The sequence below is a fragment of the Fulmarus glacialis genome, unplaced genomic scaffold (assembly GCF_000690835.1).
Source record: "Fulmarus glacialis isolate BGI_N327 unplaced genomic scaffold, ASM69083v1 scaffold23968, whole genome shotgun sequence".
Classification (NCBI taxonomy): Eukaryota; Metazoa; Chordata; class Aves; order Procellariiformes; family Procellariidae; genus Fulmarus; species Fulmarus glacialis.
In genome coordinates this window covers 25651-49216 of record NW_009229556.1, presented here as the reverse complement: position 1 = coordinate 49216, position 23566 = coordinate 25651, and the positions used below count along the sequence as shown (strand labels likewise).

The following is a 23566-nucleotide window of genomic DNA, read 5'->3' as shown; positions in this document are numbered from 1 at the left end:
TTCAGCAGGGGTAAAGAATTTGCCCAAGGACATACGGTGCCTGTAGGAAAGCAAAGTTTTGAATCTTCTGTTTCTTCAGTCTTGACAACATGCTGTAAGCGGCAAAATCTTTTCCATCTCAGATCACTAGCAACTTGCACGTGTAAGGTGATGTCTGTGAAATGGTGCAATATCCAGTGAAATCGGTGCATTCTGGCACTTGTCATAGAATAATCATGGTTGAAAGGGGTCTCTGGAAGTCTCAGTCCCAACCACCTGCTCCAAGTGGAGCCAACTTTTCAAGAGCAGAATCAGTTGTTAAAGGCATTATCCAGGTGAGTTTTGGAAATTTCCAGGGGTGGAGTTTTTACAGCCTTTCTGTTGCAGTGTGTGGCTACCCTCGTGTAATTTCTTCCTTATAATTTTCTGGAATTTCACTTGCTGCAAATTGTGTCTGCTGCCTCTTTTTTTCACTGTACACCTCTGAGAAGAGCCAAACTCCATCTTCGCTGTGATCTGCCTTTCTTAGTGAACACCACTGAGAAGACAGTGATCAGATGCTTCATGCAGCTTGACAGTGCCATGAAGAGGACTCAGAGATATTCAAACTAAACGGAAGTCACATCACATTCTAAACTGTATCACCCATGTAATGCAAACTCTCAGACTATCATTTTAGTAGCGGATTTCCCCATGCCTTCTCCATTACACTCCTTGGCTTTGAGGAGCAATTCTTCTTCTACCCTTAGCCTTCTTGCCAGAGATTTCTTCCCAAATAGTTGTACACAGCTCTGTAAATGTTAGGGTGACATTTGGAGTAAGTTTGAAGAGCCCATGTGCTCCTTCTTGGTTCCCCTGTGTCTCTGCCAAGCTGCAGTATGGCAATATAACCTCGCTCGTCACCTCCCAGGGCTAGCAATAACATTTACAAGCTACAGTTTCCTCTGTCTGCAAATATTTCCACTGTGCCACTCAGTGCTCTTATAGCTCCTCCCTAGCCCAGTTCTTTATGATTACAGCCCGAAGAAGGGAGATGCAAAGTTTATTAGATAACATTTACCTTTCGTAGTGGATTAAAGGCGCTTTTTTTTTTTTTTTTGTAACTCCGCACCTGACAATACCCCTTAATTAACTTATCCTCTTTTGTGTGCGGTGACGACAGGAGGAGAGGAAACACATACCAAGCCTGATGCTGATGGAAACTGGTACATAGTTCTTTGTAGCGTAGCCACAGGTTAGCCTCAGGAGCTGGAGAGTTGGTTCATTACAGAAGCTAAACAAAGCTAGAATCCAGAGTGCAAAGGCTTGTGAGGTTTATTAGTGGAGGGAGATTTGGGATCCTGGATCCTCATATGCCTTCTCTACGTCAGTTTAAAATTTAGAAGGTCTCCATTGAAGCTTTTGTTGTAGACAGTCAAAAATCTGGTGCAATTTTCCCTTACAATGGTGGAAGCTTCACAGTTTTAATTAGTTCCTTGAGATTTCGCCCACTTTGAGCTGAAAATTCTCAGAACCAGTTTACAGGATTTTTGGTGTTATATAACCTCCTTATAGTATTGAACTAGAAAGGCAAAGTGTTAATTTTGGATTCAGAAAAAAAAAATTGTGTAGTTCTGAAAAAAATTCAGAATTGCTTCCATTCATAACCAAAGTAATTTCAATGTCTAAACTTTATGAATCAAGCTAATTTTTTGTTTTTTGTCTGAGAAAGGACATTATAGTACTTGCACTGAACCCTGCACTTTCAAACAGATGTGTTGCTTGGGGCTCTTAGTTTGTCTTCTTTGCCTAGATTTTTGTATGTCTTCCATTTTGTGAATACTTAGGCAATAATTTTTCCTGCAGTAATTTGATGTTTCTGCTTGTGCTTGGAAAAACCACAAAGGAAAGGGATAGGAAATATGTAAGATACTGGAACAGGGAGGAGACAGTGGTATGGAAAGGGAAATGGTGAACAGGGTATTTATTCTGTTCTGACTTTTTAGATAAATAAATAGGTGCGGTTTGCACTTCAGGTGTTATTCAGGAATTTCTTATTTTCTATGAACCAACCCACACTTCTGGGCTATTTTCAGACTTAAATGTATGTTAAAAGTAATGAAATGTTTTAAATAATGTTATGAAATAAATTTTGCAAGATTTTGAAAAAATGTGTTTGATGAAAAATGTTGATCTGGATGTCATCTGGCCTATGTAAACATCTGCTAGCAATTTTTGTCCATAGCAGCAGCCTTATAAGTGACCATTATTACTGCTCCACCAGTATTCATGCATCCCTAAAAATGTGATGAATGCCTTGAAGCTAGCTTTATTATCTCTCTCGTTTGCTGCTCATTTGGAAATATTTTGTACACATTTTACTGGTAAGGGTGTCTTATATAATTATTCTACTTTTAGTGTCCGTTTGGTCTTAACTGACATATGCTATTCAAATTGGAGCATTTGAATTTAAGAAAATAATATACAAATCAGAGAGAAGCCAGAGATGAGAAGTAGAAGAGCAAGTTTTAGAAAATAAAAGCTAGGAGAAGTTGAACAAAAGGGGTTTGCTTAGTCTAGAACTGGGGTAATGGGATGCTGAGCTTCAGGATACGAAGGTCCTTTAGTAAAGCAGCTGTCTACCCACTGGGAGTAGGGAAGGAAGGTGTCATCTTAATTTGAAGCAAAGAAAAATTGGGATTGATGCAAAAATACTTCGGTCTGTGAGGGAGATTAAGCACCAGCAAAACAGCAAAACCCGTCCAGGTTCATTACATTTCTGTAGTTGTATGTGTCCAAGATTTTAACTGTTTTATCTTCTATGAGTTTACAGTGCCTAACGACTGATGATAATGCTATTGACATCTTGTCAGGCTGAAATCTTTAAAGCAGAATAGCTTCGTTCTTACTAGCACAATAAACCTATCAGGGGCTGATTAGTGATATTATTTGTAGGGTATTTTGCTAGACTAATAAAACCCATTCTTACTGCTAATGGTAAGGATTCTCTTTGGGTGGGTATTTAAAGATGGTTTTGTGTTCTCTGTTGTCCTTCTCAGTGCTAGTGAATTACATTTGCATCCCTTCAAATTTCCTATTTGGCAGGCTAAGTAAGGTGAGGTCTAGTGGCATCTAGATGGGAGACATCCAGGGAAAATCCAATTTGCTGCAAAAGCTGTCATAGTGCATTTAGTAAACTTTTCTTCTGGGTCAGTGAGGAGCAGGGCCAGAGCATGGTACCGCCATCCACGCCACCTGGGTCCTCAGGGCACTGACAGGCCCTGCCCGGCCCCCAGGCCTCCCTCACTCTCCCCATGGCCCCAGGACCCCATGTCAGCCCCCTGGGGCTCCCCCACCCTCCCCACAGCCATGTCAGTCCCCTGGGGCCATGGGCCCCCTGCCTCAGTGACGCTGCAGCAGGGCTGGTCTCCAGCTCCCCACAGCCCTGCCTGGCCAGGGGCCCTGCAGAGCCAGGCCCATGTCCCACCCTGTCACCGTGGCCCTGCCTGGCAATTGTGGCACCTGATCTTAGCCCTGGCCTGCGGATTGACTTCCTGGCCTGACCCTGGACCTGCCTCATCGCCATGAAGTTTCCTGGGCTCTTGGTTGTACCCAGCCACCATCTGCAGTCTGTCGTGCTCACCTCCTGGGGTGTGTGGGACAGCCCTGGGCAGCAAGGGCCGGGCTCTGGGAGCCCCGCAGCTCCCGGCTCCCATCCTGCTGGATGACGTGCAAGGTCGTAACTGCTTGTGAGCACTTAAAGTTCCCATGACATTTTTTTCCACCAAAAAAGGAGGATTATCTCCTGCGTCCTGGTCAGATTTCAGTCTGAGTGATTACATTCAGGCTCCCCAAATTACTTGACAGACTTCTTTTGTTGAAACTCATCTGTACGGAATCCACTTGGACAGGAATGAGGATTTCCATTTCTTTTTCTTTTTTTAGGCCTTTTTTTCAGTTCTGGTTTTTTGTGTGGTTTTTTTGTTTTTTTGGGTTTTTTTTGTTTGTTTTAAATGTAATTTTGGTTTTCAGAAAATCAAGGCTGTTTTTATTTGTGGCCATGTGTCTGCTAGTGGCAATGGGAGGGGAGGTGTGCTGTGTAATGCCTACAGAAAAGTTTTGTCTGGTTTGTGGATAGAAAGCTTTGGCACTTTTTCTTTAAGAATATTTGAATTTTTGCGAGAAGGTGGAAACGTTTGGTCTATATTCCCCTGTAGTTTTGAACCAGCATACGTGTTTTCCACACTTGCTCCTTGCCAGGTGTCTCGTGCCTCTCCAGTTGGTGTCACTTGTCTCTGGAAGCTCTGCTCGGTGGGAGCGGGTGGTGATAGCTGACTCTCACAAATGTAGCTAGGGGGAATACGTCGTGTGCCCTGAACTGCTGTCGTTGGTGACTTCAGCTAAACTTTTTGTGAAGGGAGGATATTTTTTCCTTCTTTTTGCACTGTCATCTTTCTCGAAATTTCAGGAAGAAAGCTATATTGTAGTCTGGGAGGCAGGGGAAAGAGACCACAGGGAAGAACAGGAAACTACAGAAAAACTAAAAGGAAGAAGAAAGGAAGGAGGCAAAGAACGGAGATTAATACAAGAGAAAGGTTAGAAACCAGGAGAAAGAGCATGGAGCGGTCTTGAATATTTTTCTCTCTCTATTCTAAGAATATGCCTGTTGCTGTCTCCCCAGGAGGTTTATGCAGAGCCTTGTGGGGAAGCAGCAGTGAATTGCTCCTTTGGATGCTAAGTGTAAAATTAAAGCTGGCAGGGTCTCAGAGCACAAGACTGGGAAGCTAATCGCTCCTAATAACATATTGATTTTCGCAGATCTCTGGCATTATGTCAGGGCGGTTTTGAATCAGCACCTGGTTTCTTCCTCTTCCCATCTCCAAGCTAATGGCAACGAAGCTTCTGGCTTTGGGATCGCAAATAAATGCCACTCTGGATCTTTTTGTCTGTACAAATCTGTGGGTCTCTGAAACATGGTTTCACCCATTGCTGCTATGCATGTCTCTGTGAAACATCCGAGGATAATAGCTACCCTAAAAGTAGAAGAGTGGAAGGAATGCGAATGTGTTTTAAACTTGGATAACTGTGCTGCTGCCTGTATTCATGGTGCTGAACAAAAACATTACAGTCCCATTGCTGCAGATGGCGGAGGACAATCAAATGGATGCCTGTATTCAGGCAGAAGTCACCAGCACAGGTGCCTGGGAGGCTGAGGTCACCTAGTTGTTGCCAGGTTACATTCAACCCTGAGCAGATTTGCTGTATGTGCTGCTCAGCTGTAACCTGCCTTCCTCAAGTTTTGGGGACTGACTGTCAGAACAAGGAGATAGGTTTTATTTGTATGACTGCTACTAGGCAATAACCTCCTCTGAAGGGGTATTTTTGTAGCTGGAGGGAATGGTGAGAATGAATTCTCTTTATTTTTAAAAGATGTCAAGTGCATAGGCAGTCTGAGCTGGGCCGGGCTCAGGTCAGCATAGGGCACACACAAGAACAGAAACTCATCATCTCCTATGGTTGTGCAGAGGCTGTTTCAACTATTTCAGGCTATTTAACTTTGTCTGCTTAGTTGTCACAAGGATTCATTGCTCCCTGTTTGTAGCAGACTGGCCAGAGAAGGGACAGTAATACCTGATTTAGGCTACTGTGGGATGTCAGTTGAAACACTGTCTAGGCTTTTGTTCCAGCTTCAGCAATTCTGAGTGTTCTTCAGGTCCTTCTTACATAAGTATAATAATAATGGTGGGGTTTCTTGTCTAAGGATAGTAATTTTATGGCAATGGGATCAGTGGAGCTGAAGGACACAAATTATTTTTGAAGGGAAGAGACTCATTATTACCATGCTTTCGGTTTGTTGTCTTCTAGTGTCTGTAGAAAAACTTGTTTCCAAAGCACCTAACGCATGGCACTGTGGAGAAGGAAGCAGCAGAGCTAGGGCACTTGTGTCAGCTACTCCCACTCGTAGTCCTGATATCCTCCAACCCCCTTCTCGCAGCTATTCAGGCGCTAGGCAGGCAACTGTTTCATGCAAGGCACATCTGAGCTGAAGGCGTCAAAAGAGCCATTTCATGCTTGACTGCATTTTCTAATGCAATCCGCAGAGAGAGAGAGGAAAGTGTGCAAGGGGGGTTTGTGTGTACATACGCATCGCCTTTGAGTGTATGTATAATATACAGTACATTTAGTTCCAGCTTGCAGCTGTGGGTGGCAAGTAAGAGGTGCAGACGTGAGGGGAAAGAGAATTGTGCTTTGAAAAGAAGAAACCATTCCCCCACCTTGAAAAAGAAGCTTTCTTTCCTTCTCTGTTTCTTGGCCAAGCGAAGATGTGAGTCCCCAGGGCAGCATTGACAGCTGGTACCCAGAAGGTGTATGTATGGCTGAGTGGGTGTTGCGTGTAGAGAGCTTTATGTGTACAGACCATGACAGTATTTGGGGAGTGCAGCTAGGAAAACTGGTGAATAGGGATGCTGTTCACAGCCATCTTATTTTAATGGTGCTCCCAGAAAAGTTTTCTTCTTCGTGGGTTTGTATGTCCCATGACCAGAGAGGTGCTCCATACCAGCTATTAGTGTGGTGGGTCGCTGCACCAGCACAACCACAGTGATCCCCACCAAACGTTTTGTAACCATATACACATCTCCTCTGACATTTTATCAGGTTGATACTTATATCCTTTTTTATCACCTCATTTGCATATTTATCACACACTGCAGTTCTGTTACTGGCCATTGTGGAGCCAGCCATGGGTCCTTTCCAGTATGGACATATGGCTGTTCCTCAGTTTCCCATCCATCTACCCTAATCTAGCATCTAACATCTAGGCATTGAGAGGACGTAAGGATTGGCTCTGCCAAGCTTGCTGTTTCCCTCTAGAAGTTCCGCTCCTGTCAGCCACCTGAGTGGTCTGGCTGGGAAATGTGGGACAAAGGGGTGAAACATAAGGAGAACATCTAGATTCCAAATACATGTTGTTGCAGTTGGTTAAATTAGGTGGGGTGTTAGCTTTCTGGGGTGTGTGTGGGGTGCTGGTGAGAATCCCAACCAGTTGAGAAAACTGTAGCTAAACTGGATGAGGCGCTGGTAAGAGTGCTTTACAGAGCAATCCTTCCACGTGCCTAGGGAGCTGACCTGGTCTTTTTTTTGACCTCTGGGATTTTTATATGTAGTTTTGTGGTAGAAGTCCTACATGGAGCAATCTCTACAGCTCTGCCTTTGGTAGGAGTTGGCTGTGGGGAGAATGGATGCTTTGATTCATACGTTAATATATTCATGTAGATTTGTAAATTTTGCAGATAAAAATGTTTTGGAGCATATTCCAGGACTGAAACAATGATTACCATGCTTTAGTAGTTGCTGCAGTTGTATCACAAGACTTTAATTCTACCCCCTTAGAGAGGAATACCAGTTTCTGCAGGCAAGACCCTGAACAAGTAGAGAATTTTAAGTACTATAACTCCTTTCCTCAGCTGAACTTCCCATTTTCTATGACATCCTCAGAGATGATAGAAAAATGTAATTTCTTTCTTTGCTGTTTTTTCCTTTTTCCTCCTCCTGGCTTTTGTTATGCCTCCATCTCCTGATTTTTCCTGTGTTTGAATGACACTTAAACTTGCAATGGAGTTTGGTTTGTTCCTTTCTTCATTTGCACTGCAGTGCCATCGGTTGTGTCAACAGAGCTCTACTAACATTAGTTGTTAGTAGGGAGGGGAAAAATATAAAATCACAAACCAGCACAAATCTGATGTAGAAAAGACCTGTTAGGAAACTTGCTTCATACAGTTGTTTTTCCTTAAAGTGCTAGCAATGGAATGAAATTCCGCTTTAATAAGCAACAGCTCTTAAGAGTACCAGCAATAGCAACTCTGAGCCTTCAAAGGCAAGACTAAATGCTCTAGTAGAAATGTTGTAGATATTATTTAAAGTAGTCATTACAGCTAGTGCTAGAGAAGGCTGGACTAATGGAGGAGATTGTATTTTCTGGAAGATGTGAAAAATGGAGGCTTTGCCAGCTCATTATCACAAAAGGGCCCTGTGCTAACACACTTGTCCCTGGGGATCATGTTTCCATGGGTACTGCCTCCAGTTGTGGTGAATACCATGTGGCTGCTCATACTTGCCACATATGGATGCAGTTAAACAGTTGCTGTGTTTTTCCGCAGTTACATATCTTTCTGTGGCGAGCGGTATGGTTTCTGTAAACACAGTGCTCTACGATAGATGTCAGGGTTCTTTAGGAGTGAAGATCACACAGAGGTGTAACTTCTTTTCATTTTTTCCAATTGTTTGCTGATTCCTTGCAGAGGCCTCTATCTTGAGCTATGATGGCAGCATGTACATGAAGATCATCATGCCTATGGTCATGCATACAGAAGCAGAAGACGTGTCCTTCCGTTTCATGTCCCAGCGCGCTTATGGGCTGTTGATGGCAACCACCTCACGAGACTCTGCTGACACTCTGCGCCTGGAGCTGGACGGAGGCCGTGTCAAACTGATGGTCAATTTAGGTATTGTATAAAAATCTTCCATTGCCCCTTCACTATTAATTTGGGCTTGTGATTAGTGTTTTTTTTTTAATCATTTTGTTTAATTTCTGTTGGTTTGATTGGATTGGATTGATTTCTAAAATAACTGCTGAGACCTTCATAATAGTATTCTCTTGCGGAGAGAAATTCTCTTCTGCATTGCTGCATGAAGATTTGCTGTCAGTTCTTCGTTATGGACAGTGTTGGTTTTTAAGTCTTTAAGTTTTTAAGTTTCCTTTTTTGGTCTGGGATTGGTGAGCTCTGTGTGAGACATGCTGCTTGGTCCATCTTTTGATCAGTTACATCCCTCATTCATCCAGCATCACTCAAAACAGTCAAAGCCAAATGTGGGAGGGAAGCAAAATGGATATGGTGGCAAGCAGAAGTCCTGTGAATCCCATGCCCTTTACAGAATTTGGCAGCGTTTGATACAACTTGGTCTATTTTACTAATTTGCTAATTATTTCTATTTTCTAATTGCTACATGTTTCAGCCTTTAGGGCTTTTTATATCTAGTAAAAAAGCCTGTGTTTTTTTGATTGTGTCTTTGCTAAAACAAAGGCAACAATAATAAAAGTGCATCCCCCCCCAATCCCAAAGGGTTGTGTTCTGTCTCCTTAGAGTTACACATTCCCAGAAAATAATAATAAAAGACAATTAGAAACAAGTCCAACAATAAAAACAATGAAAAAAAATTGGGAGTGAATGTGCTATTAAATTAACCTCAATCCATTTTCTTGCCAGTCTTTAAATATTGTGCTGAATGACAAACAGCCTTTTTAAAGAATGTAAATACACTAGTTGAAGCTTTCTTTCACTTTTCAGTGATGCAACTTGTTGCTTCATGTGAATCCAGGAATAAAACTAAGAAGAGATTCTGAGTCAGAGGCAGAACTATCATGATAGTGTGAAATGTTAAATCTCTTCTAATATGTAGGGTACTCTGTATGAAGATGTGTGCATGGTCTGTGAAAGCTTGTGTCAGCTTTCAAAATTCTAAGCCCCTCTAACAAGGGGGGCTTTTGCATTTTTTTCAGCTAATGATATCAGCATCTTCAAAGCCCTGCTGTGGTGGTATCAGGAGCAAACCATGTAGTGGCTTTGTCTGTAGAGGGCAAAAAAAGTATTATACACCCATACCTGTAGTAATGGTTCTTGTTTTTTAACTCCTGTCCCAGCTAGATATGGTAAGTTTATCAAGGTCTTGCTGTACCATAGATGAGCTTGAGTGGTGATTTTAGGGTTCCTCATTCTCACCTGGGCAGTATGTTGTCCAGCAGTGGTCCTCTGGAACTAGCTTGTTTTTTAAAATTGCTTCTAGTGTCTTTTTGGCTTTGAAAGTGCAAGTCAGACGCTAATATCTGCTTTTGGAATAAGAAAGAGAAGAGAAGAAGATGCATTTTTAAAAGTTCATATTTCTTAAAAGCGAAGAGTCTCCATCTAAAAGGCTATAGAAACCCTTGCTTTTTATTGAAAAAAAAAAAAAAAAAAAAAGAGCAGTGTTATAGAGTTCCTGTTTGGAATATATATATGCTCTGCTTAGCTTGGCTGAAGAAGTGTAAAGCGCTATTGAGTGTCTAGCTAGCATAGGAGCAGTTGCTGTGCTACTCAGACTGGCCTAGAGGACTAGGGACTAGATCAACTTCAGCTATGACAGTAACTTCTCAAATGAAGAGAAAGAGCACTCTGATGATAGCAATCTCTGCCTATATTAACTTTAAGTGAAGGAAAATTTCATAGATTTGCAGGGTTTCTCTGGAGAACAGCTCAAAAGAATTGCTGTTGAGCATTCTTACATGTGCAAAGAGAATCTTTCACAAAACTCCAGTACGTATAGATACATATATATGTGTGTCTGCATTTTCTTCTGATCTAATACAGTTGGTGCTAATAATCTGGCAAAATGAGATTCCCCCCCCCCGCCCCGCCCTCCCCACTGTTTCCTTTCTTGGCAATTATTGCTAGCCATTTTCTTCTCTGAGAATAAACTTAATCACCAGAAGATTGGCAGTGGCATGCTTCTGTTGTGGAAGTGATGGGGCAGCTGAGTATCTGCTTAGCTCTACACTACCCCCTTGTAACCCAGAGCCAGTTCTTTTACCTTGCATGCCTTAGTTTCTCTCTTTGTTGAAGAGAAAATACTTTGCAACCTGCCAGGGATGTGGTAGTATTTTAGTAAGTGCTTTTGATATCGCCTTTGATACTCCCACATGAAAAGTACTACAGCATGAAAACTGCCAGACTTCATCAAAAGTTATCACTTTTTCTTCTGAGAAGTGTACCACTTGTTTGATTCTGTTATATCTTCATCTTCCTTTAAAATCAATGAGAACATCCTTTTGGGTGTTCAGGGCCTCCTAGACTTAGACCCTTATGTAAATATGGAAAGGGTATATTTAGATTACCCTGAATATACTTATAATTTTTTACAGCTTACCCTTTCCTTTCCTGTTTTCTTTACATCATGCTGGCAGACAGTATTTTCCCTCAGGGCCTGTCAACATTGTGTGCCTGATGGGCATTGGTCACTTTTAACACTTGCTGGGGTCTGTTGCAGAATCACCTAGCCTAGAGGTGGACTGCTCAACTCTCACGTGACATCTAAAAGACGTGGCTAAAGAATTGACATATGGTCTACACGTGTTTGGAAAGAGATGTGTCTTTGATGGTTTAATACAGGGACAAAATCTGTAAACCAAACCCTGTGTTAACTGAAGGCTATTTTTGTGTAGTTGCAGGGACTGAAGCAATGTGTATGCCACATTTGACAGCTTTTCAGATGGAAAATTTTGTGAGGTTGAATCTTCCCCTAAAAGTGACTACAGGCTGCATCAGTGGAAACCTGTCAGCACTCTCCTCCTATGTCCGACTCAACAGAAGGGTAGTTTAGACTGTTGGAACCTGGATTGAGCTTCACCTCTCCTCTCTTCAGATTTATAAAGCTGTCAGATATATTCCTTGAAATAGGACTTTCCTCCTATCAAAATGGCAAAGTTACCTTGCTGTTGAAGAAACAGAATTTGAGGAGGAATGACCTTACCAGAGCCATTCATTTTCAGTTGTTTACTGTAAGTCACATCTAACTCTTTAAGGAGACTGTTCATAGCTAAAATGTCACAAACGAAAACCAAATCTTCATTATCTGACCCTGCCAAAATCCCCTTACCAGTGAGAAACAGTCATCAGCACCACCTCTGAAGAGGTGCTGACTAGCTACGTGTCAGCATCCCCCTGGGTGTCTAACCCATGACAGATGTGTGCAAACAAAGACTGTTTTGAGTGGTGAGTTATTTAATTGTGCTTTTCTTATAAGTCATTTAAAACTATTACTAAGAGCTGTCTCTTTCTTCTCTTTGATCTATTCCATCTGATTACTTATTGTCATTTGTGTGGTTATTAAGGTCTTCCCTACGTTGTTTTTTCTTTTACTTTATTTCTTTTTTTTTTTTTTTTTTTAACTTTTCTGTGTATTTCAGTTGTAAAGCTTTCCCATACCCCATCAGCCATGGTAAATCAAAAGATGGTATTCAACCCTTCAAAGGCCTGAAGCCTGCGGCCCGCACAGCAAACAGCCCTGAGAACAGAGCGTACAGAGCAGCCTGCAGGGGCTGGCATATCCCACTCACCTCCTCAGCCCTCAGTGTCCAAACCAAATAGGGGAAAGACACATCGTACAGCAGGTGTGGGTGGGCACGGGCGGCTGGGTGCTTGCTGTAGAAGGTGGGGGGGAAAGGAAGAGCAGTGATGAATAATCCTCTAAGAAAGAGGGGCGAGGAAGTTGTTTCAGACCTTTCCCATGTGGGTGCCTGAGGCACTGCAATCTGCATGTTGATAGCATGTCTCACAGTAGTTTGAGTGTTTGTTGTGTGAAGAAGTCCAAATGTGATACAGATCTCACTTCTGTTGAGGAGGACTCTGAAATGGGTCTAGAGTGGAAGGAGAGAGAGAGAAATTAAGCAAACCACGGCTTGGAACATGCTTTGGGAATCATTTCTGATGCTGAGAAGATGTGCAGAAAGGGAAAGAAATGGCTGGTCCAATAGGGAGATACACTTTCACTTTTTTCCCCTCCCATTGAAGAGTGGGAGGGTTATAGTGTCACTGACTTTTATTAAGTAATATTTCAGGTTTTTTTCTTCCTGGCATGGCTTATCTTCAGGTCACTGGTGACTAGAATAAATACTGCCTGCCTCCTGTTAGTCTGGGTCAGTTCTCTTCTAAGGAAATGTAATCATCCCTCTTGCCTACCTTTTCCTCAGATATCTCCTCAGGGGTATCAAAGACATCCTTGCCTCTCCAAAATGCAAAGTTTCTTTTGTCATTCCTACATACAAACAGAGCAGGCACATTTTCTATTTTTCTTTTTTTAAATGTATGTGAACTCTTATGCCAAATTTCCTTTTGTGCAAATCTTACACTCATACCTGCAAGTGTATGCCCATTCACAGTTTCTCATTAATAAATTTATTTTCTATAATCAGTACATACAAGTGCTCTTGGTTTTTTTTTTTTTTTAAATTGTCATAGACATGCAAAAATATTTGTCAGCTGCCAGTTACAGGTGGGTGCACAGTCTGACTGCATGCAACTAGGAGAGTGGCAAGGAGCCACACTATAACATGGGGTCTGCACAGGATCTCATCTGGTTTCCCCATAGGAAATAACCTAAAGTGAGCTTAGAAACAGTCAGGCCCGATTATCGTTCTTGTCCTAGTCTTGCCTTAAAGTGCTCTTCCATAAGCGCATGTGGATGCTCATCAAAAGGAACAAACACTTTGTCCTCACACAGCAAAGGTGACTTTCTTCCCTGATTCAAGGGAAAAACAGCCTGGGGCCTTAGCATGTCAAATAAATATCACTATTTTCAGGCACGAAGATACAAATGGTAAGAAATACAGGCCTAATTTGGAGAGGCTTCTGTCTGCTACTAAAGATATCTCCATTCACGCAATGAATCCCTAGTGTTAGCTAATTGCAGTGGAGCTATTTAACCTTTTCCAAGAAGAGGGTCTTTCGCCCATTTTCCAGGTGATGTGCTCTGGAAAACCTTCCATCTGAGCACTAAGGAAGCAGATTCTGGTTTATGTTAGGAATAATAATGAAAGTAAGTAACTGTAGAAGATCTTCCCAGCTCATCCTGCTCCCCATGCAGTTACAGACCATGTTGTCGCTTTACTGCTGTCCTACAGATTCCTCATCCAGTTGCTGAACTGGCAGGTTGCTGGACTTACAGCTGTTTAGGCATACTCATCTTCAAAACATAAAGCAAGTGGAAACCTCTTTTGAGTCAGGAATGCAGCCATACCTAAATAAAACAAATCCCATCAGTAGAAGTTGGTAACAGTGCTGAAAGCCCCAGATGATGATTACTGGAAGTCTTATTGCCCTGGTGCTGTGCAGAAGGAATCCCAATAAGTTTTTTTAGTTATTCCTGAATCCCCCAGCTGCTGCTGTTTTGAGCACAAAGACCAAGCTAAACCTGCACCTTACTGCCAGGGAAAGCATCCTCCGCTCCGCATTTGTAGCGTTGTACTAGTTTAGAGTAAAATAGGTATTTTCTTCCTTTCTAAAATTGAGGTAAGAGGGAGAAAACAGCTTCATCTATTAATAATTGGAAATTCTTTTTGGTTGCTCTGGGCAAGGCTCAGAATTAAGGAAATGAAAAAATCACCTGTGCTTGTTCTTTGAAGGTAGTGTGGCTCTCCACACTGGTGTAGCAGCGCAGGCAGATGCACTTGCTTAGCTGCCATGCGGGATCACCACTGATCCAGCTGGACCAAGCCTTGTTCAGGAGCTGGTCCTTCTGGAGTGCGCTTGGGCGTTTCTGCCTGGCATCCCATTGCATGGCATTGCAGAGCCTTCATGCTTGCAGAGTCTGGAGGTCTGACAGCACCATGGTAGTTGTCAGGGCAACCCACTCTGTGGCCTGGTCTCTCGTTGTCCTTTGAAATAGAAATCTAGCGGCCAGGATAAGGGCTACACTGGTTTTCAGTTTGAAACATCGATCCCTTCACCTGGAGCAGTCAGTGACTCAGCCTGGGGGTAAACCCTGGGACATGTAGTTATTTCAGCTTTTTCAGAAATTGCAAAAAAATTAAAAATGCAAAACTTCTCTGCAGACATCAATAACACAACAATGGTTTTAGTTTCTAACTTTGATGAATGTTGCTGAGGACCAGCCATGTTTCCCTTTCCAGCACGCTTACTGTTTAGTCCATAAGATATTCCTCTGTTGTTCCAGCTGTAACAACTCTCTTGATCTCACGTGCTTGCAGTGCGACTTGGGAGTCTCTCTCGCTCTTGCTCTCACTCTCCATCAGGTCATAGAGGGAAGTTCCCCAGCATGTACTTCAGAGCTCCCCTTACCTCACCCAACTCCTATAAGGGATATAGCCACCACTGTATGGTGATCGTACCAATTGCTCCAGGGCTGTTTGCTCCCACTTTTCTGTTGCGGTTGACGACACATGACAAACCTAATCGCACAAAACCAAACCCAGATTTTCTCAAGAGAAGTTCTGCTTGAAAACAGACTCTCTCTGACTATGCTGCTCCTGATTGGTGTGTCCCTGCTCATTACGGCTCTTTATTTATAGACTCTTATTCTTTCCCCTCTTTCATTTTTTAAGAACTGTGTTTAGTTTCAGCTGCTGAAATAATTTTCCTACATCTGTCTGAGTAAACATAAAATTGGTCCAGTTAGGCAGCAAACTGCATTATATTCCTCTGCCATTCTGTATAATCTCTCTTGCTGGGCCATATCTGTGTAACAAATATGACCCTCCCTGCTGGTCAAAGCTTTAGTTGTCCGGACAGGGTGTCCAGTAGCATGGTGCTATTATTCCTGGCCTTGATCTCCTGAGAGAAGGTCAGCATGGCCCAAGATACGTAACAGCACTGATATGATAGCTCTCGCCCATGTCAGACACCACAGTAATGGATATTCACAAGGCTATAAGTAGGCATTTACAAACGAAAGATCCTCTAATAGGTTGTATCCTGAGATATGCTGAGCATTAACTGTGTTAAATGAGAGAAGCAATGCTCAGAAGCCCTCTAGCTCAGGCTCCCCTACCTCAACTTGTTTTTTTTGTGCAGACTCTTCAGTTACCATTTATTAGATTCCACAAGCATAACTCTATTTTTCTTTCCATGTACCCCTCTTCGTCCCTCCCTTGCCTGTAACCTCTGAACAAAGCAGGGCCAGCGAAGGTTCCCGGATCTGCCACTTCACTGCCCATTTGATCTTCTCCCTGAACGTTACGAGCATCCCATTCAGTCTTAGCGTTCAGACAGCAAGACGAGATTGGGCTCTGAGGAACTGGCAGGGCTGGGGACCTTTGAAAGAAATCCTCATTCTGCCTGCCGAGCAAAAATGAAAGTATTCCCAACCTCCAGAACTAGCTGAAATCTGGGCTGGGCGTTCGTGCGGTTAGCTGTTTGCAAGTGGCCATTTTATGATAGGACACAACTGGGCAGTATATTAACCCTTTCCTCACCTGAATGGACAGTGTCAAATGTGTCTGTGCAAATATTAAAAAGTATTCTGGGCTGGTATTGGGGGAATGAGAAGAGGGTCTGTCTTTGGGAGAGCTGGAAAGGGTTAAATATTGCACCAACAAATCTCATAGGCTGATTTTACAGGTATTCTGTGTTGGACAGATGGTGTATTTATACAATTACAATACGAATTAATTCAAAAGAAACCAGTGTAAAGGTTGACTTTGAGCTTCAAGCTTCTCAGAGAAATTGCTAAAGGTCTTTAAAAAGTGAAATGACACCGGAGTATGACTTGCATTTTGAGAGAGATTTTTTGTGCCTTAATTGTTAATTTTTTAATTGTAATTCACATCAGTTCATGGTCTGGAGTAGAAGATACACTTAGATGCATAGGTTTCTATAAAAAGAAAATAGTTTTCTGTGTCAACGTGTGGATATATATGTATATTGGTATATCTCTCTATACATATGTGTATATATATGTGTGTGTATATATATATTTATGTACCAGATATTTATGTAGAATATACTGTACATATACACCCACTCCTAAACTTGTACAGACTGTATATAAGTATAAAATGGCCACATCTCTTTGCGTGTGTCTGTCCCCGGAAGGGTGGACTGATTGTTTTTGGATGTCTGCAGCTGTTACCTTGAAGGATGCAATTTCATCTTTCATTTATTTTTCCCCATCTAGACTGTATCAGGATAAACTGTAACGCCAGTAAGTTTTCCCTCAAGTTTCATTTTGTTCTCTTTCTATATATATTAAAATAACTTTATTTTCTTTGCTGTTTTATAAGCTGTTTTTCTTTTCTTTTCTTTTCTTTTTCTTTTCTTTAAAAAAAAAATCTTCTGAAATTGAAGGGTTGGATGGCAAATGAAGCTGGGGGGGGAGGAAGGAAGACCTTACGGTGATTGTATGTGAAAATTTTGTGTTAGGTTTCTCCAAGGAGGAGATGAACTCTTATTTCATAGCTTTGCAGAAGAGCACCTGAGGAACCTGATGAGCTGATATTATATTTCACTGGTAACCTGTTGTCTTTATGAAAACTTTTAAAGAACCACATAAGAATAACAACAGGTACTGTATGCACTTCTCCACTACGAAAAAGGCATGCATATTTAAAAAACAAAACAAACCAAACCCACCTCAAACTCTCACTTTACTTCAGAATGGTGACAACTTAACCTGGTATTTATTCAAAGTCATTTTTATTTGGGTATAGAAGAAGGAAAAATTAGATCTTAGATTTTGAGTATATTATCAGAGTTACATGATAACCTTTTATATCGCATTTACCACTCTTAGGTTTCTATAATAAATTCCAGCTAAATCTTTGGGTCACTGAAGATCCCTTTCAGTCTGTAAAAGTAGGGAAGAAGGCTTATAAAATCTCTGTGAAAAATAATAGTGGAAGATCATATCCAATTCTAGACTGATTGAGCAAACAAAATCTTTTCTGGTCTACTTCAGAGAGCTGGTCGAAGCTGATGTAGGCCTTGAAGTAAAAAACACTTCCCAAAGAATGGAGCTGTTTAGCTCTCAAGTGTGCTTTTAGGCTTATCTTACTTGAAACCAGATTCCTGAACTGGCATATCCTCTGTGTTAGATTTTATGTGGAAAGATTTATGGAAGGCTAAACATCACTTTGGAAATGGTGTAAGGGATTAAAAGGCAAGGATGGTCCATGTGTTTTCTAGAGACTGCGGTCTTTTTGCTCACCAGTGAGCCGCATCCAAGCTAGCAGGAAGGTGGAAAGAAGTGTGTTGCAGCCCCAAAAGCAAACATAGGGCTTTCAAGTAGCAGAGCCAGTTGTAGCAGCACCGAATCTTATTGTAAAGCAGTTTCTTAACAGTTTTGCCATAGTTTTGGACTAAGAGTAGGTTTGTAGTGTTAGACAGCAGACAGCAGTTCTTTGGGTTTTTTCCCATGTACAATATTTGCAAAATTTAAAAGGTTCTCTGTGATTGCAAATAGAAAAAAAAAAAACACATGTAAGCAGATGATAGATCAGCTTTCCCTCCTGGTCACTGCAAGCTGATTGAGATCCTACTTTGCAGGGAAGTGGAAGCAATTAGTTTCTTGATCTTGGGAAGAGGTCTCTGGGAGCCTGTAGCCAGGGACAAGCCAAAGCATTGGCTGATGTGTGATTATTCCAGCTGTGAGCCCTGATATGCTGCAGAAGCTTGATCATGAGTTCACAGCATTGAGAATTGCAGCCTTCTTCAGCCCTGTTGCGGGGCCATGTGGGGTTAGTCCTGTATGACTCAAAGCTGGACAGCTCTTGTTGAATTCCTTTTGCTCTTCAGAGTTTTAACGCTGTATTTCAAGATAGAGTGGGTAATAGGAAAAAGTGTCTTGAATCTCTGCTAACCAAGATTGCCAGCTTTCACCTAGCAGTGCTGAGGACATTTGCATAAAAATAGGATCTCTTACTTCCTGAAAGTTCATATGCTTTTGCTGCTTAGCCACCTGTAACTCTATCTAAACACTTGCACCATAGTTCTTTTTGATGCGTGTCATCTGAGTATGCATATTGGTTCCTCTGGTACTGGACAACAATCTGATATTGTTGTCATCATCTTCAACTTTTGATGACAGCTGGCTGTTAAAGGCTTAGCTATGGAAGACTATCTTCAGGTGGGAAATCATCTTTAGTAGCAAGGAGCAATGATCTGGTTTTCATGCAAATCAAAATCTAGCAGTAATTGGGAGAAACAGTCAAAAAAGAAAAAGAGGGAAAAGAGAATCCTATAATCAGAGCAGTGGGAAGACAGTCTGAATCCAGTGCTTTTGTTAGTTTCCCCATAAGCATCAAAACATCTTGAATCATTTTGCTTCCATGCATTTTTAACAGTTGAGCCTGTTATATTTTTAAATACAGTCTTCCTCTGAAGGTTGTATTTATTTATTTATTTAAAAACACTTTGGATTTTCCTAATTTATTTTTTATGATATTTTGCTGAAAATGAACAACCCTACTCCTAGTCCTTCCAACACCTTGTTTTGTGGCTGCCTGTTGCAATGACTCCGGTCATCTGTCCTGCTTTCTAGAAGGGAGCCTGCTGGGAACTGATTGATGAAAAACTGTATACTCTTGCATGAATAAAGTATGGTTAGGCAGGAGCAGACCAAATATCACTGTAACCATTCTTGCAGGCACACTGACATTTACTTGTGCAGAGGGAGTTATCCACATACAGATGGATCTGCCAGGGTCTGTTGAAATGAGCAGAAGTGTTTTAAAGTAAGTTGACAAATGGGATTCCCAATCAGTTGAAGAGTTTCAGGTCAAGCAGTCACCATTGCTAACTGAATGGAAGGGACCTGGTGCATGGTTTTAAAGGTAAACAGAGCTGTGCTTTTGGGGTGTCTACACTTTCGGAACATGTAGGTTAAAAGAGCCTACCACAGCAAGCACTGAAGCTCATGCTATTTGAAAGGAGTCTAGTATATTGTCCCAGGTAAGCATTTAATTTTCAATATATTTGCTCTTAATTTTCATTGAAGGGATTGAGGGTTTTTTGCTTGCATATCTTTGGAATGTCATATATCTGATGCAAAATACTGTTTTCCATCACTTCATTTAGAAGAAATACCCTCTCTCTACTTCTCATCTCTGTCATATCTCACAGTTCTGAAGAGGAAGGCTAACATCGTTTCCTGGAATAGGAACATTTTTTTACTTTCTCCGTATTTATTTTAATACTCATCTCATCCTCTCCTTTCACTCTTGAAGATGCCTAAACTGATCTTATCTGTTTCTGCACACAGACAGAGTTTGAATTTAGAAGGACCCAACAGTGCTGTTGCTTACACAGGTGTAACTGGGTAGTTACTCTCTTTTCCTCTGAATGTAAAATCAGCACAACCAAAAGCAGGATCGGGATCCCAAAATACACCCTGTGAAGGTGCATTGAATGATTCCTCAACATAATGCAGACATAACAGATAGCACAATTTTGTTGGCTGGATTTATGAGGAAAATAGGTATAGTCTAAATACCCTTATATTTTTGCATACATATATTTTGGGTTTTTAAATAGGATTTCCTAAAGAAGAGTAGCTCTTTGGTCCGACTCCTGTAAACTGTTTCTTGAAATATGTTGAAATGTTCACTTTAAAGAAAGTTAAAGTTGTTGTGATAGATTTGTTTGTGTCATAATATCTGGTGCTTTGATTTTTCTTCATTTTTTTAGAGGTATCTAGTCCTTAATTTCCTTATTCCCTTTTCTGTGACCCCACTTCGTATCAGTCCAGATGGGGATAGTTTTCAGCATTCTACCCAGTATGAAGTGTGTAGGACAGGACTGTGTGTGCTACAGATTTACTAGCTTTTGGAGGTGTCTTCACTTTGTGTTCTTTCTAGGGTACTGCTTGTGTTATTTTTCCTGGTCTAGTTCTCTCTCCTTCTCCCAAACCTTCTATGTGGCGTGTCAGTAGTTTGACACTACCTTTATGGGAGGTTTGGTCTTCCAAAAGTAGCTGCCTTTGGGACAGTGAATACGTCTGTTTATTGCTTGTTGTTTCATAATGAGGCCTTTTCTTCTCACTAAAGCATGCCAGACAAGCTGTTACCTATTTTCATGTGACTCGTGAAGCCTCAGCAAATCCTGATCCTCTTCTCTTACCTGTGGCTAAAAGCACAAATGGAAGAGGATGAAAAATCACAATCCAATCACTACTAGTTGATCCTGTGTCTCTATGAGGCCCCACAGTAAGCATGTTGTTTCAGATCCAGATATTTTGGACTGGTCTTTGACAATAGAAGACAGCTAGAATATAAGATTGGTTCTCCCTTCTCAGTTGCCATGCTTACTGTATTTAGTGCCTTAATTCAATGCAACGTTAATGTTTCATTTTAGTAAGCGCCGCTGTAACAACATAAAATACAAACCCATGATGTGGAACTCTCTGGGAGACGTTTAAAGTTTCTTTTTTCCGTGTCATCATAAGTAAATAGTGCTAACTCTAATCTAATCAAAATGTTGTAAAACCAAGTGCACTTATCTGATTCCTGGTGATGTTGCTGTCATTTTAATAAAAGCTTAATAGTACTCTAACATGAAAACATTATTTGGAAAGTGAAGAGGTGTGATTAAACATACACATCATATTTGTGATTCTAGTATCTCCTCACTCCATTTAAACATAATCAGGAAGAAATGAATGCTTATGCAGCCTGAAAAGTGACGAGTCATTAGTATGTCGTATTGTAGTGGTGAAAGCAAAGCTGGTGTCTGTAGCATCTGTACAGCCTAGCTGAGAACGGTTTCACCTTTGAGCAGTCTGAGACTCAGGCTGCTGGTCTGGCCTCATGCCGCTGCTGCACTGCAATGCAGAAGAAGGCAAGGGAGCAAGCCTGTCTTTGGAAGACATTTCCTTCTGTCAGGTGATGAAACAGCAGCCATCTCAGGTATTTTGTCAGATGTAAACTAAGAATTCTGTTAGAGGAAAACATACTATGCTGGATCCAACAGCCTGAGAGAGGTGAGGCTACTGCCGCTCCCTGTTCCCAGGTTCATGCACACAGAATAGAGAGCCCTCACGCAGGAAAGAGTTAGAAAGGAATTTAATAAGACGACAGGACAGACTGCACTGATCAGGTGCAGGGCACAGCCAGGCAAGCATACTGTCCAGCAACTGTTTACACATGACCAGCCCTTTTTATCCCCTTACCCCTCTATTTTCCCACTCTTGTTCCTCCCAAAATCACCTAAACTCCTCCCTTTTCCTGCCTTTGGTTTCTCCCCTAAACATCCCATAATAAATCTGTCTGATCCCAAACTGCTTTTCCCCTGCATCACAGATGTCTCACCCTAGGCAGCAAGCCCCTTAGTCCAAAAGGTGATCTCGAGAGCTGCTCCAGATGACTTACGGCGATGAGTTTCATGCTTGGATGCTGGGGCTAATGGCTTTACTGGGACAGCCCTGGGAGAGGTCCAGACAAGGTGTTCATTCCTCAGGAGTCCTTGATTCGTGTTCCCACTTGCCACTGTGTCCCTGTGCTCCTCTGGGCTTGTGCAGATGGGCCTCTGATGGGCTGATGGCCCCTGTGATGGGCCTGGATGTAACCCAAAAAGATATTATTTGGGCTCCCCCTACTGCTGTTGTCTCTCTGAGCTCTTTTGTGGGTGTGCAGATGAGCTTTATCACATAACCCAACAAATTGCTCTTCCCTGCAGCAGCTAACTACAAAGTGAGGTATTTTATTTCAGACTTGCTTGATTCAAGTCCACTCCAAGTCCCCAGTGGGAAAAAACCTCTTGACTTAAGCGCTCAACTCAGAGGTTGCTTGGTACCCCTACAAAGTGAAATAGTGCTCCTGAGCTTGTTTTAAAAAGGTAGCAACAAAGTCCATGCAGTTACCAGTTGCAATGGAGAGGACAAGACCCTTTGGGGCTGGGTTCTTCAAGGACATCTTCCATCTAGGCGAGAGGCAAAAGGTGAAGAACATACGAGAAGCTGCTCTGCTTTGCTGTGTCTAGACAATATATCTTCTGTAGATTAGGTTCTGTAATTATTTGCCAGAATGTCCACTTTGATCTTTTATTCAAAGAAAATTGGCACAAAACTGGAAACTCATGCTTTAGGATCTAGGAGGAAGTGAGTATTTTATATGTGATTAATTTTGTCTGAGAGCAACCCGGAGAGAGCATCTCTAATGAGACTTTGAATAGTTAAAATGGAAAAGAAAAGCAAACACTAATCAGCACAAGCATGGCTTGCTATGTTGGGTGCTACCTTATCAGTAAATTTAAGGCCAAATCAGTGAGCCTTAAGGCTCAGTGGATACTGGATAAGGAGTGACCGGTAAAGAGGCTCTAGTGATTTGCATTATTGGGTGCAGAACACTGGGTGTAATGAACAAAAGCTTTTCACAGTGTCTTTAATCCTCCTCATCCAGACAGTGCCATGAAGATTAAGGTTTTGCTGTGGCATAATTAATTAATTTCAGCAATCCTAAACTGCAATTTGCTATATTACAAGGTCCCTGCATTCCAGAATATTTCAGGGGCCATAAATCTGGGCTACAAATGCAAGTCCATGTTTACTAGACTTCAGCTAGCCCCAGCTCTTAGCAGCAGTTAGCCTTCATCTTCCAGCTAATACTGTCACATCCTTTGAAAGTCTCTAGTCTGACTCTTCAGTTCTAGTGCTCAGGAGGAGACTTCACAGGTCTTCCAAGGTCGTCAGTTTGAAGAGATGGCGCTGTTGAGAGCAGAGCTTGGCAGAACACATTCTGCGTTATTTTTAACTAAATTGCTGCAGTGAGACCTAACGGGAAAGAAAACTAACCTTGGACACTCAGCAATCATCTGTCAGGAATCAATGACCCACTTTTGGAAAACAGCTGTGCCAGTTTACTGGCTGTCATTCCCACCCCAGCAGCTTTTCTTGACTCCTCACCACTTCTTCAAAGGTTGTCTTTGTGCTGTATGTTTTTATATATAGAATTTTCAACTCCTGTGGGCTCTGACCCCTTCCATGGGATTATAACTAAAAATGAGAACTGTTGTGAAGGGGACAGAGTCAAAACAACCGTATCAATCATCCTGTCAGTCACTAAGCTAGATAC

General features: G+C 41.8%; 1 protein-coding gene across 1 annotated transcript in view; it reads left to right on the top strand.

The window, feature by feature from the left end:
* Positions 1-16707, top strand: part of LOC104081242 (neurexin-3-like) — a gene marked incomplete at both ends in the record, with an annotated part of 47577 nt that extends 30870 nt beyond the window's left edge. Inside the window, 2 exons of the mRNA XM_009583891.1 lie at positions 8259-8462; positions 16681-16707. Of these exons, the coding sequence (XP_009582186.1) occupies positions 8259-8462; positions 16681-16707 (231 nt within the window). The remainder of the gene's footprint in view (positions 1-8258; positions 8463-16680) is intronic.
* Positions 16708-23566: the final 6859 nt, after the last annotated feature.